This window comes from Hippopotamus amphibius, chromosome X, assembly GCF_030028045.1.
Source record: "Hippopotamus amphibius kiboko isolate mHipAmp2 chromosome X, mHipAmp2.hap2, whole genome shotgun sequence".
In the NCBI taxonomy this organism is placed as follows: domain Eukaryota; kingdom Metazoa; phylum Chordata; class Mammalia; order Artiodactyla; family Hippopotamidae; genus Hippopotamus; species Hippopotamus amphibius.
Genome location: NC_080203.1, coordinates 65596048 through 65615166, shown reverse-complemented (window position 1 = coordinate 65615166; position 19119 = coordinate 65596048). Strand labels below are relative to the sequence as shown.

The following is a 19119-nucleotide window of genomic DNA, read 5'->3' as shown; positions in this document are numbered from 1 at the left end:
TTGAATGAAGTTAAAGACAACTAAGTGCTACTAGAACCATCTTACAGAAAAAAATGAACAAACCTTTTTGCCAACCCAATACATCAAAATAGTATTTCAACTGGACTCTTTTAAGTAGCTATGAGAGTGAGTTTCCCCTTTTCAAGGGTCTTTTTGGTAAAAAGTCAAGGACCTTTTTTTAATGCAAATACATATATTTCGTACCTGACATTTTGGAATTACATTAAAGTATGGCATATCTTTATGTACTTTTGCAATATATGTATGCCAAAAACAACATCAAATTGTATACTCTTATTAATATTATGGTTAACTGGTTTTATACCACATATTATGAATGCAGTAATAGTTTTCAAAGCATGGAATATAACAAAAAAATACTTACTGGAAGTATTCTCCAGTGGGCAGAACACTGGTGGAAGAGTCATAGACTAAGTTTTGCTCCTAGCTCTGCCATGTATAAGCTAAACAGGCTGGGACAAATCACAAACCACTCTACTTCAGTGTTCTCACATGACAAACACTATGTTAGAATGTTCTTTAAAGTACCCTCCAAATCTGTGATATTATATTGAATACAATACAGTATTTTTATGTTTAATAAGGCACTTCCGTTTCTACCACATTTAAGATCATCATTATAAACATGGGTCATGACATCATTTTTTTTAATGTTCAGAGTACAACTGTACTCTATCCTACTTAGTTTCACCGAATCTAAGCAAGTCTTCAAATGGAAATGTTTCTCCTATTTAAAATCCACATATACGCATCCTTTAAAAATGCTGTATCTCTTTAGATTTTCAGCAGCAATTACCCTATAAAATTTCCAACATAAAAATGCTACTAGATTAGAAAAGACAACTTTCCCAGTAGACAGCTGCCATAGAATGTTGTTATACTGTGTCCTAACAACTTATTACCTTCTGTTTGTCTCCCACTAGACAGTGAGCTTCCTGTATCCAGGTAATATCACATTCATCTCTGCATTCCTAATGCTTAGCACAATATTTGTTTGACTTTATGGCAGCAGACAGCCAAAAAAAAATCTAACGTATTTCATAAAAAAAGAGAATGAAGAAGAATTTATTTTTAAAAAGAAAGATCTGTAAAGATAAATTTAATCAATAAGAAACTTCAAAATTATTTTTAAATACCTTTTTAAAAAACAGAAAAATACGTATGAAGAACTTATGTTTTTAAACATATAAAGGAAATAGAGAAATAGGAGATTCTTTTCGAATAATGGAATTACGTCAACTTTGAATAGAACTGACTTTGTGATGACAATATATCTAAATTTAATAATATAAGCAGTTTTTCCTTAGATATGAGGAATATAAATAAACAATTTTCTAGATTACTCATGATCAGTGCCTTTTTTTTTTTTTTGGCTGTGCCATGTAGCATGTGGGATCTTAGTTCCCCAGTGGAAGTGAGGAATCCTAACCACTGGACCACCAGGGAATTCCTCATGATCAGTATTCTTATTACACTGTGTTGTACTCAGCACAAACTAAGGGCATAATGACCCAAGAATCTGAACTTTTTAAAAAATGCTGATATTAACTTCCTGATTGGCCATCTGCCTTTTACAGACATGTTCCTAGACAAAAAACTATATATATTAAATTACTAAATCATGTTTAGTTTGCCTTTAAGTAGACAGTAGTTTACAATGCTCTAGTTCCAAAAAAAAAATCACTTACAGAATATTTATTCAATATACATATTTGGGTCCCACCCTCAAAGATTATGGTTCATCAGAACTGGATGGGGTTGGGGGAGTCAAGATGGCAGAATAGAGGATGCGGAATTTGTCTCTCCTCACAAGTACATCAAAAATACATTTACAGGGACTTCCTTAGTGGCCCAGTGAGTAGGATTTCATGCTCCCAATGTAGGGGGACTGGGTTTGATCCCTGGTCTGGGAACTAGATTCCACATGCACGTCACAACTACGAGTCTGCATGCTGCAGCAAAGATCCCATGTTCTATAACTAAGACCCACAGCAGCCAAAAGAAGGGAAGAAAGAAAAAAAGGAAGGAAGGAAGGAGGCACCTACAAATGTAGCAGTTCTCACAGAGCACCTGATGAACATTAGCAGAAGACTTTGCACACCTAAAATGACAAGAAAAATCCCATCACAACTGGATAGGACGAAAGAAAGAAAAAAAGAAAAAAGGAATCAAAAAAGGGACCAGCAACCCTGGCAGGAAGCAAAAGTTCTTGCTGTTTTTGTTCTTATTACTGTTTATTTTTTATTTTTAATTTTTTGAATTTTTTAACATTTTTTTCTATTTTTACTTTGCTTTTTTGTTTTGCTTTTTTTCTTGGTTTTTTTTGTCTTGATCATTTTTATGTGTTGGTTTTATGTTTCCTTTCTTTTGGTTGTTTGCTTTCTGTTTTTGCCCTGTTCTTCATTGTTTGCTTTGTTAGTTCAGACTTTATTGACAGCTTTCATTTTTCAGTTCTTTTGTCTCTTCTCTTGTTTTCAGTTTTCTTTGTTTTTGTTTTTTGTCTGTTTCTTTGTTTCTGTTTGAATTTATTTTCATAAGTTGTCTTGGTTTTGGTTTGTATGTTTGTTTTCTTTCTTCTTTTTTGTGTTGTTGTTGTTTAGCTTGTTTTTAATTCTCCCATTTGTCTTTTGTTTGTCTGTTGGTTTTCTTTTCCTTTTATTTTCCATTTTTTCTCTGGCCACACTGTGCAGCTTGCGGGCTCTTTGCTCTCCAGCCAGGGGTCAGGCCTGGGCCTCTAGGCTGGGAGTGATGAATCCAGGACTCTGGAGAGCCAGAGGATTCCCGGGCCCAGGAAATATTAATGAGTCTGCACTCTCCTGGAGGTATCCATCTTGACACCAAGACCCAACTCCAACCAACAGCCCAACACATCAGCAGACAGGCTGCCTAAGCTCATACTAAGCTCACAGACACTGCAAAATAAACTACCTGATGTGGCCCTGACCAACAGAGGAAAAACACTCAGCTCTACCAACCAGAGCTCAGGCACCAGTCCCTCCCACCAGGAAGCCTACACAAGACCCTGGACCAATCTCACATACCAGGGGGCAAATAACAGAAGCAAGAGCAACTACAACCCTGCAGCCTGCAAAAAGGAGACCATAAATACAGTAAATTAGACAAAATGAGACAACAGAGACATATGTTGCAGATGAAAGAGTTAAGATAAAACCCACAAGACCAAATAAATGAAGAGGATATATGCAATCTACCTGACAAAGAATTCAGACTAATGATAGTAAAGTTGATCTGAGATCTCAGAAATAGAATAGAGACACAGATCAGAAAGATACAAAACATGTTGAACCAAGACCTAGAAGAACTGAAGAAAAAACAATCAGTGATGAACAACACAATAAATGAAATGAAAAAATACACTAGAAGGAATAAAGAGCAGAATAACTGAGGCAGAAGAACAAATAAGTAAGCGGGAAGACAGAATGTTGGAAATAATTGCCGCAGAGCACAATAAAGAAAAAAGAATGAAAAGAAATGAGGACAGCCTCGGAGACCTCTGGAAATACACTAAATGCACAAACATTCGAATTAAAGGGGACCAAGAAGAAGAAGAGAAAGAGAAAGGGTCTGAGAAAATATTTGAAGAGATTACATTTGAAAACTTCCCTAACATGAAAAAAGGAAATAGTCACCAAAGGCCAGGAAGCACAGAGTACCATACAGGATAAACCAAAGGAGAAACACACTGAGACACATATTAATCAAAATAACAAAATTTAAATACAAAGAAAAAATATTAAAAGCAGCAAGGGAAAAGCAACACATAACATACAAGGGAATCCCCATACAGTTATCAGCTGATTTTTCAGCAGAAACTCTGCAGGCCAAAAGGGAGCGGCAGGATATATTTAAAGTGAAAAAAGGGAAAAACCTACAACCAAGATTACTCTACAAAGCAAGGATCTCATTCAGATTTGATGGAAAAATCAAAAGCTTTACAAACAAACGAAAACTAAGAGAATTCGGCAGCACCAAAGCAACTTCACAACAAATGCTAATGGGATATCTCAGAGTAAAACACAAGAGAAGGACAAGACCTACAAAAAAGAACCAAAACAATTAAAAAAATGGTAATAGGAACGTACATGTCAATAATTATCTTAAATATGAATGTATTAAATGCTCCAACCAAAAGACACAGACTGACTGACTGGATACAAAAACAAGAGCCATATATATGTTGTCTACAAGAGACCCACATCAGACCTACGGACACATACAGACTGAAAGTGAGGGGATGGAAAAAGATATTCTATGCAAATGGAAATCAAAAGAAAGGTGGAGTAACAATACTCAAATCAGATAAAATAGACTTCAAACTAAAGAATGTAGCAAGAGGGTCTTTCAAGTTGGCTCAGTGGTTAAGAATCTGCATGTCGATGCAGGCGACACGGGTTCAAGCCCTGCCCCAGGAAGATACCACATGCCACGGAGCAACTAAGCCTGTGAGCCACAACTACTGAGCCTGTGCTCTACAGCCCATGAGCCACAACTACTGAAGCCCATGTGCCTAGAACCCATGCTCCGCAACAAGAGCAGCCACCACAATGAGGAGTAGCCCCGCTCACTGCAACTAGAGAAAGCCCATGTGCAGCAACAAAGACCCAACACAGCCAATAAAAAGACAAATAAATCCAATAAATAAATAAATAAATAAATTTAAAAAACAAACAGAAGAATGTAGTAAGAGACAAGGAAGGACACTACATAATGATCAAGGGATCAATCCAATAAGATATAACCATTGTAAATATTTATGCACCCAACATATGAGCACCCCAATACATAAGGCAAATGCTAACAGCCATAAAAGGAGAAATCAATAGTAACACAATAATAGTAGGGGACTTTAACACCCCACTTACACCAATGGACAGATCATCCAAACAGAAAATAAATAAGGAAACACAAGTTTTAAATGACACATGAGATGAGATGGAGTTAGTTGGTACTTATAGGATATTCCATCCAAAAACAACAGAATACACTTTCTTCTCAAGTGCACATGAAACACTGTCCAGGACAGATCACATCTTGGGTCAAAAATGAAGCCTCAATAAATGTAACAAAATTGAAATCATATCAAGCATCTTTTCCGACCACAACACTATGAGATTAGAAATAAATTATAGGAAAGAAATAATAAAAACCACATACACATGGAGGCTAAACAATACACTACTAAATAATGAAGAGAACACTGAAGAAATCAAAGAGGAAATCAAAATATACCTAGAGACAAATGACAATGAAAACACAACAATCCAAAACCTATGGGACACAGCAAAAGCAGTTCTAAGAGGGAAGTTTATAGCAATTCAATCCTATCTAAAGAAACAAGAAAACTCTCAAATAAACAATCTAATCTTATACCTAAAGGAACCAGAGAAAGGAGAACAAACAAAACCCAAAGTTAACAGAAGAAATCATAAAGATCAGAGCAGAAATAAATGAAACAGAAACAAAGAAAACAATAGCAAAGATCAATAAAACGAAAAGCTGGTTCTTTGAGAAGATAAACAAAATTGATAAAACTTTAGCCACACTCATGAAGAAAAAGAGAGAGAAGAATCAAATCAATAAAATTAGAAATGAAAAAGAAGTTACAACAGACACCACAGAAATACAAAGCATCGTAAGAGACGACTAGAAACAACAATATGCCAAAAAAACAAAAACAAAAACAAAAAAAAAAACAGGACAACCTGGAAGAAATGGACAAGTTCTTAGAAAGATATAACCTTCCAAGACTGACCAGGAAGAAATAGAAAATATGAACAGACCAATCACAAGTAATGAAATTGAAACTGTAATTAAAAATCTTCCAACAAACAAAAGCCCAGGACCAGATGGTTTCACTGGTGAATTCTATCAAACATTTAGAGAAGAGCTAACACCCATCCTTCTCAAACTCTTCCAAAAAGTTGCAGAGAAAAGAACACTCCCAAACTCATTCTATGAGGCCATCATCACCCTGATACCAAAACCAGACAAAGATACTACAAAAAAAGAAAATTACAGACCAATATCACTGATGAATATAGATGCAAAAATCCTCAACAAAATACTAGCTAACAGACTCCAACAGCACATTAAAAAGATCATACACCATGATCAAGTGGGATTTATCCCAGGGATGCAAGGATTCTTCAATATATGCAAATCAATCAATGTGATACACCATGTAAACAAATTAAAAAGACATATGATCATCTCAAGAGATGCAGAAAAATCTTTCGACAAATTTCAACATCCATTTATGATAAAAACTCTCCAGAAAGTGGGCATAGAGGGAACCTACCTCAACATAATAAAGGCCATATATGACAAATCCCCAGCAAACATCATTCTCAATGGTGAAAAACTGAAAGCATTTCCTCTAAGCTCAGGAAGAAGATAAGGATGTCCACTCTCGCCACTATTATTCAACATAGTTTTAGTGGTCCTAGCTACAGCAATCATAGAAGAAAAAGAAATAAAAGGAATCCAAATTGGAAAAGAAGAATTAAAACTGTCATTGTTTGCAGACAACATGATACTATACATAGAATATCCTAAAGATGCCACCGGAAAACTAGTAGAGCTAATCAATGAATTTAGTAAAGTCACAGGATACATAATTAATACACAGATATCTCTTGTATTCATATACACTATCAACAAAAGATCAGAAAGAGAAATTAAGGATACAATGCCATTCACCATTGCAACAAAAAGAATAAAATACCTAGGAATAAACCTATGTAAAGAGACAAAAGACCTGTAGGCAGAAAAGTATATGGTACCAATGAAAGAAACCAACGACACAGATGGAGAGATATACCACGTTCTTGGATTGGAAGAATCAACATTGTGAAAATGACTATATTACCCAAAGCAATCTACAGGTTCAATGCAATCCCTATCAAATTACCAATGGTATTTTTCACACGACTGGAACAAAAAATTTTACAATTTGTATGGAAACACAAAAGACCCCGAATAGCCAAAGCAATCTTGAGAAAGGAAAACAAACTTTTTTTGGAAGATCAGACTCCCTAACTTCAGACTATACTACAAAGCTACAGTAATCAAGACATCATGGTACTAGCACAAAAACATAAATATAGATCAATGAAACAGGATAGAAAGCCCAGAGATAAACCCACACACCCAATCTATGACAAAGGTGGCAAAAAATATACAATGGAGAAAATACAGCCTCTTCAATAAGTGGTGTCAGGAAAACTGGACAGCTACATGTAAAAGAACGAAATTAGAATACTCCTTAACACCATACACAAAAATAAACTCAAAATGGATTCAAGACCTAAATGTAAGGCCAAGCACTATGAAACTCTCAGAGGAAAACAAAGGCAGAACACTCTTGGATATAAATTGCAGCAAGATCTTTTTTAACCCACCTCCTAGAATGATGAGAAGGAAAGCAAAAATAAACAAATGGGACCTTATTAAACTTAGCTTTTGCACACCAAAGGAAATTATTAACAAGATGAAAAGACAACCTTCAGAATGGGAGAAAAGATTTGCAAATGAAGCAACCAACAAGGGATCTATCTCCAAAATATACATCCAGCTCATTCAGCCTAATATAAAAAAAAAATCCAATCCAAAAATAGGCAGAATACCTAAATAGACATTTCTCCAAAGAAGACATACAGATGGCCAACAAACACATGAAAAGATGCTCAACATCACTAATTATTAGAGAAATACAAATCAAAACTACAATGAGGTATCACTTCACACCAGTCAGAATGGCTATCAACAAAATATCAACAAATAATAAATGCTGGAGAGGGCGTGGAGAAAAGGGAACCCTCTTACACTGTTGGTGGGAATGTAAATTGGTACAGCCACTATGGAGAACAGTATGGAGGTTCCTTAAAAAACTAAAAATAGAACCACCATATCACCCAGCAGTCCCATCACTGGGCATATGCTCAAAGAAAACCATAATTCAAAAAGACACATGCACCCTAATATTCACTGCAGCACTATTTACAATAGCCAGGACATGGAAGCAACCTAAATGCCCATCAACAGGTAAATGGATAAAGAAGATGTGGTACATATATACAATGGAGTATTAGCCATAAAAAGGAATGAAATTGGGTCATTTGTAGAGATGTGGATGGACCTAGAGAGTGTCATACAGAGTGAAGTAAGTCAGAAAGAGAAAAACAATATCGTATATTAACACATATATGTGGAATCTAGAAAAATGGTATAGATGATCTTATTTGCAAAGCAGAAATAGAGACACAGATGTAGAGAACAAACGCACGTATGCCAAGGCGGAAAGGGTGGGGGTAGGATGCATTGGGAGATTGGGATTGACAGGTACACTATTATGCATAAAATACATAACTAATGAGAACCCTCTGTATAGCACAGGGAACTCTACTCGGTGCTCTGTAGTGACCTAAATATGAAGGAAATCCAAAAAAGAGGGGATATATTTATGTATACGTATGGCTGATTCACTCTGCTGTACAGCAGAAACTGACATGGCAGTGTAAAGCAACTATACTCCTTCTCCCCAACAAAAGGGAACTAGTATGGGGCTCAGGCAAATGTATTTTTTAAAACGTTCCCAGATAATTCTAATAAATGGCCAGATTGGGAAACACTATTTAGGTGCTTCTAAGATACATAGTTAGATAAATGTGCACACAAATATATACACACATATACCCACATACAAATGGCTACTTATTACAGAAGTATTTTAGTATTTGTATGCCACTAGTTCTTTTATCGTGTCAAATTATCTGATACCCTCCTGTGTCATCATTTCCAACATTGGCTTCCCTTATTTCATCTGCTCCCTGACCCATTCTTGTCTACTGCCTAACACTTCTCAGCTTCCCCAAGATTGTAGTTATTGATGCTTACTATTAATATATTCTTTTTTTCTCATCTGCAATCCTCCTTCCTTCTTCCTCATCACTTTCTTCTGGTTCTGCACCATTCTGAAAGCTTGAGAGTGCCAGCAACCTAGCTCAAAATAAGGTAGTAATGTACTGATCAGTGATCCATTTGTTTTTCCTAAGAGTGAATCATCTTCCAAAAAATTTTCCTATCTTGGTATAATAAAGGTGTGATATATCACTTCATCTTCTCATAATACACTCTTTTTATTCACTCACTCAAATTATCAACAACATTCATGAAGCACATGCTATGTGTTAGGCACTTTGCTACAAACTGGGGATACAGAGATAAAATGTGGACTTGAGGAGAGCAAATGCTGTCAGAAATATCATGTCCCTTAATAAAACAAAAAGGTATACAATATATTATGGGCTGAAACATGTCCCCTCAAATGCATATGCTTAAATCCTAACTCATAGTACCTCAGAATGTGACTGTATTTGGAGATGCGGCCTTTAAACTGGTAATTAACGTAAAATTAGGTCAATAGGGTGGGCCCTAATCCAATATGACTGGTGTTCTTTTAAGAAGAAGAGATTAGGGCACTGACACACACACAGGAAAAAGCATGCGAAGGCAAAGGGAGAAGACAATCATCTATAAGCCAAGCAGAGAAGCCTCAGAAGAAACAAACCCTGCGAACACCTTGATCTTGAACTTTTAGCCTCTAGAATTGTAAGAAGACAAATTTGTTGTTTACATCATCTAGTATGTGGTACTTAGCACAGCCCTAGAAAATTTATACACAGTACCTAATCTATGTATAAAAAAGTTGGTACTTAAAATTAAGATTTAATAACTTTGAAATAGGGACTACTATTCTTTCCAACATCAGATGACAAATTTCAGGCTAGGATTATTACGAGTTAGATTCTTTTTTTTTGAAACTTCATAGTTATTGTTGATTAACAGAAAAACTATGAAGGCTCAACCACAACCAAAATAATATGCTCTGACCTCTAAAATCTGTGATCATCTTTTAATTCAGGGAGTCAACAATGCTATAACACTGGAAAAATATACTGATAAAGTACGAAACAAACTATCAAATACACCACTGCTCCATTTTTTGACAATTGATTTGATTAGGAGGAAGAAATCACCTGTTAATCAGAAAGAGAAAGAGCTGATGACAATCTATTAGGAAGCCATACTATATAACTCCATAATAACAGTTTTATAGAACTGTGGAACTGAGGATAGATACCTCCAGAAAACACATCAAAACAAGAGGAATTTTTAAAGCCTAAATTTTTGGTTTTTACATAATAATGCAACATCCACCTGTTCAAACATTTGCTTTATTTGTGATCACTCTGAAATTCCAAGAAGCATTTAAACTACAGATTTGTTAAAACATACATGCAGAGATCTGGAAAAGTATCTTGCTGTACCGTTCTCATGCAGTGAATAATCCAGGATCATTGAAAACCAAGCCAAGTATCAGCATACTTTGAAAGAAGGCTAACAGTAATAATAATGTAAAAGTCAAAACGCCACTAGAGTGAACTAAACACATCAAATGATGTATACATTGGAAAGTAATTGCAGAATACTTAGGTTTGCAAAACTGTATCAATTTGTATTGATGACTGAAAAACAAAGAAGGGTGACAAACCAGTTCCCACCTGGGTTGGTTTATTCTATTCAATACTTATAGAGTTAGGTCTTTATTTCCCTCATATATAAAATGGGAATAAAACCTGCTCAATCTATTTCAGATCTTGGTTATAAGAGTTGACTGAGAACTTTAAAAACCACAAAACATCTATAAAAAGCTGAAGTTATTAAACTTATTTGTACTACTAACCTTTGCACCCCTCATGGTGCAGCATACAATTCCCCCTTATAGTGGCTGTCCACCAACATTTAGTTGAACAATAATTGTTTATCTTAAAAGTTTTGTGAATCTGTAGTATAACGGTTCCAATTATTTTTTTAAAAGGGTAAGTGAATAAAAAGCTGAAGCAAGTATCAACTTTGAAAGTGAAGAAAAATACTGAAGCACAACAAGGCTAAATGTCCTTCAAAATGGAAAGAGAAATAGAGGAAAAAAAAGCACACCATATAGGAAGCAGGCCCTCCAACTTAAAATACTCCTACTTACGGCTACACATAAGTTGAAGTAAAACACACTTGTGAGAGAGTATTTTTTAAAGGATTCTTATGAGAGATACACGTCAAGAATGGTTTCTAAAATTAGAAACTTAGGGCTTAAAAATGTCAGGAAATCACTTTTGGTTTTTTTTTTTTTTTGAATATACATTTTCAGTTAAATATAACATTTAAATTTCTGGGTAATAAAAATATAAATCAATTTAGAGACTAAAAATATTGCTGACCTTGCGCTAATGAAATCAACAAAAGTCTAATCATCTTCTTTTAAAATTCCTAAAACACTGGTAGCATTAAAAATAGGTATTTTCAGAATCTAAAAAAAAAAAAAATGGTACTGATGAACCCAGTGACAGGGCAAGAATAAGGATGCAGAGAATGGACTGGAGGACACGGGGTTGGGGGGCAAAGGGGAAGCTGGGACGAAGTGAGAGAGTAGCACAGACATATATACACTACCAACTGGAAAATAGATAGCTAGTGGGAAGTGGCTGTATAACAAAGGGAGATCAACTCGATGATGGGTGATGCCTTAGAGGGCCAGGGCAGGGAGAGCAGGAGGGAGTCGCGGGAGGGAGGGGATATGGGGATATATGTATAAATACAGCTGATTCACTTTGGTGTACCTCAAAAGCTGGTACAAGAGTGTGAAGTTATATTCCAATAAAGAGCTTAAAAAATAGGTATTTTATTTCAGGGAATAATAACCATTCCACACAAACTTTAAAAGTAAATATAAACATGTCATAAGCTACCAAAAATAAGATATCTATGTTTATTTTGGCAATGTAAAAAATTAACTCATGTCAGTCATCTACTAAAGAAGAATCTTAACATATTTTTTCCTAACCTGGACAGTACTGGGAGAAGTATGGGACTAGGTGGTGAAATATGATATCAGGTATCTTATCAGTGACCTAATTCTTACCAAATGTGAAGGCTGTCTTGAGAAATGGAACAATTCCTCATAACAAATCTAGACATATTAAAATTATGTTAACTATAATTCAGCTTTGCTAATCATATGCCAGACATATATGGAGTGTGGGAAGTATTTTATTTAATTTTGCTTGTTTTACTTAAAGAAATCAAATGACCATGAAAGTCTAAAGCTACAATAATTGAGATGGAGCAGACTGGTTATCTAAATCAGTCAATCACAAAACAGCATCAGGCCAGGACAGGCATTACATAAAGTTCAAATTTAAAGAATACTGTTTTAAAGAATCTATGCATCATATAGCAGTCTCTACAATCCACAATTATTAAACAAAAAAAAAGCCCATCACAAAAAAATACACAGCTGCCAGCATCACACTGAATAGGCAACCACAACCAAAAAAACAAAAAGCATCTTACTATGAAAACAAAAAATGAGATGATAAATTTACATGGTTAGTGTTTCTTATCACCCATATCATTTGACTGACACAAAATAAATATCTGAACTATCACACAGCAAAAATAGATGTTTTAAGTCCTGATAACTCAGGCCACAAATTAAATCAAATCCTTAGAAGTGATTCTAGGTTCCTTATTCTCCAAAATTTTAGATTTCCCTCTCTAGCCACTGAAGGTGACTGCCTAATGTAAATCACATTAGCATCTAGCACTATATTTTTAGTGTCTTTCCATTAAAACTGTACTTCTTGACTAATTTTTTTAAATTAATTTTTATTGGAGTATAGTTGATTTACAATGCTGTGTCAGTTTCAGGTGTGGAGCAAAAGTTATATATATACATACATCCACTATTTTTTAGATTCTTTTCCCATACAGAGTATGGGAGTACAGTTCCCTATGCTATTGAGTAGGTTCTTATTAGTTACTTATTTTTATATATGGTAGTGTGTATATGTAAATCCCAATCTCCCAATTTATCCCTCCCCATCCTTTCCCCCTGGTAACCATAAATTTGTTTTCTACATCTGTGATGCTATTACTGTTTTGTAAATAAGTTCATCTGCACTATCATTTTTTATTAAAATTAGAAAGGTAAATATTTGACAATAACCCTATGTATATGTCTACGTGTTTACATTAGCTACACATTACACATACATACATATATGCATGCATTTTTTTTCTTCTTCCTGTGGTGTGGGGCATGGTATTTCCCTGCTAATTTATTAATATTGAAATACACCCTCCCCAATGCCTTTGTATTTCCTTACATTCTTTATCTTTTATAAACTAGCAATATAAATATTACTATACCTTAGACCGTATGATCTGTAGATAAAGCTCTAGATGATTTTGATAGAAGTTTACATTTAATTATACTCAAAATTAACATAAAAGTTATTAAGTAAATTACAAAAGCTAAAATGACATTTTACCTCACATCTTGTTAATCAGAACTGAGATTATTGTTACAACATCAGTATCTGCAGAGAAAGTTGATTTTTACATAGAAGATTTCAAAGGAGAGTCTTGGACAAATCTAATTTAAATCTCTCTGCTGGTTCCTATCTGAGAAAAAAATCACTTTAACCAGTTTCAGGGGGAAAAAAAGACATGAAGGTTGATTTTCTCCACAACTAAATAAGAAAAGAACAGTGCTTCCCTTATTTTCCACTTCTTTGCATCTACACAATACACAACTGACCTAACATGAGACACACTGGGTCATTAAGCCTTGATTCTGCTACTTATTAGTTTTATGGCCTAGTATAAATCATAATAACCTCTACAGGTCTCAGTAGACTTATCTATACAATGAAGGTATTATAGAATACTATCTTCGAGGCTCCTTCCAAGTTTAAAAATAATCTACAATTCTATGAAAATATCTATAGAAATGACAAATCAAAATAACATCATCAATGGAGATGTCTACTTTAGTTAGACCCTCCTTAAAATCTTTAGAATATTCTTCCGTATAATTAGATATTGTAAAATGAGAGACTAGGATTACAGGCCTTGCATAGAATGGCCTAATAGCTAAGCAGTCTTTTAAACCAGTTAGAAAGTTCTGAAATAATTTACATGCAATCCTTTTTGAAAGCCAGGAAATAGATTTTAAATGACCTCAGGTTATTCTTTTAGTTAAATATTTTCACATTAGATCTCCTTTCTACCCTAAAGTAGAAGATAGTCTTATTTAATTCAGAGGATTCTATATTTAAATAATCCAGTGACTCATATACTGGCAATAAAAATTTCATTCATTATACTTAAAATGGGTAAATTTCATGGCATGCAAATTATGCCCCAATAAAGTTAAAAAATTTTATGGATAAGAATTTATGGCAAGAAAATCTGTCCTATATTTTGAACTGATGCTGTTTTATTAATAATTGGATTTGCTTATTAACTTACCAAAATACATTTCTTTAATTAACAGAAGATTTTCTACTTTCATATTATTCTCTTTCCTTATATTCTAAAAATGTAGCTTAATAAGTTAACATGAGTACTTACTTGGCAAGAATCTGCTTCTCCCTCTTCCATTGGCTCATCGACCATTTTAAGACCATTCACCTGAAAAATATTGTTCAAGAAATGAAGTTCAAAAGTACTAGCACAAGAGTAATAACTAACAAAAATATAACCCTAGGCATTTCCCTTCACAATTTAACAAGATCCACATTTACTGAAACACAAAAGGACAAAGGACACATAGAAGGTACTTAGAAAAGGAACATTATTAATGTGATTTCCAGATTGTCTTTGAGAATCCTTGAATTTTAGAGCTGTATATTTCATTTCATATTGTTTGGAGCTTTGCTATGATGAATGAACACATACTAAACATATGACCTGTATACTTTCATTAGGACTGTCCCGAACCAAATATTTATAAGACAGGAAAAATACCACAAAGGAAATTTATTGTGAGGATATACTCAAAGCAAATTAGGATGGGAAGAGTTTCACATAATTGCACTGTTGTGAATTCCTTTCCTTTCAATCAGTTCAATTAAGTTTTCAGTTACTCTACAAAAGAAATAATAAACTATAGGAGAAAAATATAAATGACCATGGAAACAAAATTATTTCAAAATACAAAGCAGTGGGTAATAATACTCTTCAAGCAATACTTTAGAAAGGAGTAAGCATAGAGAACTTAGATCAAGGGTCTGCAAGCTGTGGCCCATGGGCCAAATCTGGCCCACTGTCTTTGTAAATAAAATGTTACTGGAACATGGACACATCCATTTGTTTCCATGTTATCTATGGCTGCTTTCTCACTTCAACAGCAGAGGTGAGAACCTATGCATGCAAAGCTTAAAATATTTACTATTTGGCACTTTACAGAAAAAGTCTGTCAATCACTGATCTAAGATGTTTGAAAATTAAGCAACAGCAAGATGGTCTAAAAAATAAATTTTACCACTGTCTATTAATGAGTCCACAAAAAATTTTAAAAATATTTAAAAAATAGAGAAGAAGAAAGTAAATGAAATAGAGCTTCTGGTGACAGCCAAGATGGAATAAGACTATCTCTCCTCCGATTATTAACAAAAGACTTTGGACAAAACACAAAAAGCAACTACCTGAGGACTCTGAAAACTAAATAATAGCAAGCAGATTAGGGAGGGAGATCAAAGTCTGAATAATAACTAGTACTCTGGCGAATTTCTTGGGTTTATTTTTTACCTTTATCTCTTGATTTTGACCCAAGGAGAGACTGAGTCATAGAACTCCTGCATGAACAAAATTTCCAAGAGAAATCCTACTTTCTAAACAGAGTACCAGAAAAAGACACACTTTTGAGCTGGTGAGCACAAGGAGAACTCTGATTTTTCTTTTCCCACTTATCCTTTTTTCCTTTTTTGACTGCCATTCCTGCTCCAAGGCAAGCCTCATTCATGAGAAAACCTCTCTCTCTGGTCAGAGGAACCAGAAAAAGAGGCTCACATAAGGATAGTATAGGGGGTAATCCCTGCTGTTGTTTTTTTCACTCTCTCCTTCACTTCACCCCAACAGGCAGCCCCAACAGTGCAAAGCTATATAACAGCATGAAAGGCTAAGACTCTGAGAGAAATTCTAATTTCTGGTCAGAGGAACAAGAATAAAAGGCCTGTGTCCACTGGAGAATCCATAGAGGAAATCATGGAGAAGATCGAATGGGAAAAGGAGATTCCCTAATTCTGTGTATGAACAGACACAAGTCCTGGTCTCAACAACAAACTGCACGTGTGTGGAATAGAACCAACGAAGTCTACCGAAGGCTTTGAAAACTGAACTGCAATATCAATCACGGCTCAAGTCTCAGACTAAACTACTGAGTTAGCACAGGCACTGAATGGCACATGCAGGGTCCTGACCTAAACACTCTGAAAACATAATTAACATTGGAACCATCATCCGGAGAGGGCGAGGTAAAACTTGGGAGTCTGAACCTAACCACACAGACTGTCTGCTGAAACAATCAAAATCAACAGGTATCAATTCCAGGATAACTCAGGGTTGAAATATCTGACAAGGACTTTAAGCAGCTATTATAGCTATGTTCTTTTGGGTGAAAGTAAACACACGTGAATGGGAAGATTTAAAGTTATATGCAGAGAAAAAGAAACTATAAAAAGAATCAAATGTAAACAACTTTAATAAAACAAAAATTATAATGTATGAAATTTTTAAAAAATACTGGATGTGCTCAATAAAAGAATGGAGATGGCAGATGAAACAGTAAATGAAGACAGATCAATAGAAACTAACCAATATGAAGAAAAGACTGAAAATGATTAAAAGCAAATGAACAGAGCCTCAGACACATGTGGAATAATATCAGATCTAAAATCTACATCATTAACATCACAGAAAAAGAAAACAGTAATACAGAAAAAATCACTTAAATAATGGCAATTTCAATTTATATAAAATGTTAATAGGAAAGTCTGTAGAGACAGAAAGTAAATCAGTTGTTCCTTAGGGCTGGGGGATGGGGAGATGGGGGTGATAACTAAAAGGTAAAAACTTTCTTTTTGATGTGACAAAAAAGTTCTAAAATTGACTGTGGTGATGGCTATACACATCTGTGAACACTGTATACTAAAAACCACAAGGTTTTCCATTTTAAATGGGTGAATTATGTGGTACGTGAACTATGTTTCAGTAAAGGTATTTTTTTTTAAATGGCTGAGAATTTCCCAAATTTGGTGAAAGATATAAATTTACAGTTTCAAGAAGCTCAGTGAAACCCAGAAAGTATAAAATTGAAAAAAGCCACCTCAAGACATATCTTAGTTAAACTACCCTAAATCAAAAGAAAAAAGGAAGAAGTTTTGAAAGCAATGAGAGAAAAACACATTACACAGACATCAAGTTGAATAATTGCAGATTTCTTATGAGAAATCATGGAGGTCAGAAAACAGCAGAAGAATATTCACCTGAGACAAATGGAAACTTCTGTTAAACACAAAAATCTATACATGAATGTGTATAGCAGCTTTGTTTGTAACTGTTTTTTGGAAACATTCCAGATGTCCTTCAACATGGAGAAAGAATAGAACACTATTCATCAATAAAAAGGAAAAGACTATTGATACTTGTAACAACATGGATTAATTTTAAACGCATTTTGCTGCCAAAGAATCCAAACCCAAAAGGCTAAATATTGTATGACTACATGTATACGACATTGAAAAATGCAAACCTATAGCGAAAGAATTCACTGGTTTCCAGAGGAAGGGGAGACAGGAAGGGGAATACTAGCCAGCAATGAGAAGGAATGATCTATTGATATATTCAACAACATGAATGAATCTCAAATACATTATACAGTAAATGGGAAAAAAAACAGCATCAAAAGGCTACATACTATATAATTCCATTTATACAACATTCTGGAAAAGGTAAAACTATAAGGCATGAAGAAGAGATTAGCAGCTGTCAGAGGTTAAGCCTAGGCGTAGGCAGCAATGGGAACTGCAGGGGGGGGTGATGGGACTAATCTATACCTTGGTTGTGGTGGTGGTTATACAACTCTATGTATTTGTCTAACCTCAGAACCTTACATGAAAAAGAGTGAATGTTACCGTATGTAAATTTTAAAAGTAACTTATTAAAGAGTAATTTACCCAGCATTATTTACTTGACTAGCATCTTTCTTCTAAAAAACTCAACAAGAACCAAATAAAGTTACCAATGATGTCCTTATCTTACTTGATCTTGCTGTAGCATGTCACAGTTGACCAACCACTCCCTCCTATTTGAGTTTTTGTGATACCATACTTTCATTTTCTTTTACTCCAACTTCTTTGCTTTTTTCAGTATCCTTGAAACATTGTAGATCCTCAGGAAATGGACTTCAGTCACCTTCTCTTCTCGCTCCTCATTCTTTCCCCAGATAGCTAATTGACTGACATAACTCACATTTACTCAGACACTACTCTTCTGAGCGCCTGATCCATGTAACTAATCACCCACTTGACATTTGCACTTGCTCATCTCACACATCTCTCAAAAATAACCAATACAAAAACGAATTAATGACATGCCCCCCCCAACACACACACACACAAATCTACTTTCCTCCAGGGTTTCAGATTTCAATAAATAGCACCACTATTTGTCATCCTAACTCAAAAGCACATACAGACTATGGGGATTGGAAAAAAAAAACAGTAATAAATTCATCACTAGTATATAGGAAAAGGCATGTTCAGCAAAAGAGTCCACAAACCAATATTAAGACAGAATCCCAATAACTGAAATTTTACTACAAAAATACTCTCAGGATCATCCACAGAAAAAGGTAATACTGCTTTTCTCTGTTACTTCAGTTACTGGTTACTTCCAATTCATACCATCTTATGATTAATTTAGCATGAAGCTGTGTGTCTGAAGTAACGAGAAATAAAATGAATCTGAATGAGTTGAAGAGATGACTATATCCTAAAAATCAACGCAGTCTACATAACTGTACTTTAAGAAGAGAACACTCCATTACTCCCACCTCATCTATAAGGTACCACAATATAAGAGTATTCATTCCTGTAGAAGACCTCAATATTCAGTGATATTTACTATAATTTAAGCCATTTTTACCTGCATGAAACCAAAAACATTTTCAGAATT

General features: G+C 34.7%; 1 protein-coding gene across 3 annotated transcripts in view; it reads right to left on the bottom strand.

Annotated features, from left to right (window-relative positions):
* Positions 1–19119, bottom strand: part of RPS6KA6 (ribosomal protein S6 kinase A6) — a 162299-nt gene that overhangs the window by 119996 nt on the left and 23184 nt on the right. For all 3 annotated transcript variants that reach the window (XM_057718747.1, XM_057718748.1, XM_057718746.1), the window contains one exon: positions 14515–14574. In XM_057718747.1, the coding sequence (XP_057574730.1) occupies positions 14515–14574 (60 nt within the window). The remainder of the gene's footprint in view (positions 1–14514; positions 14575–19119) is intronic.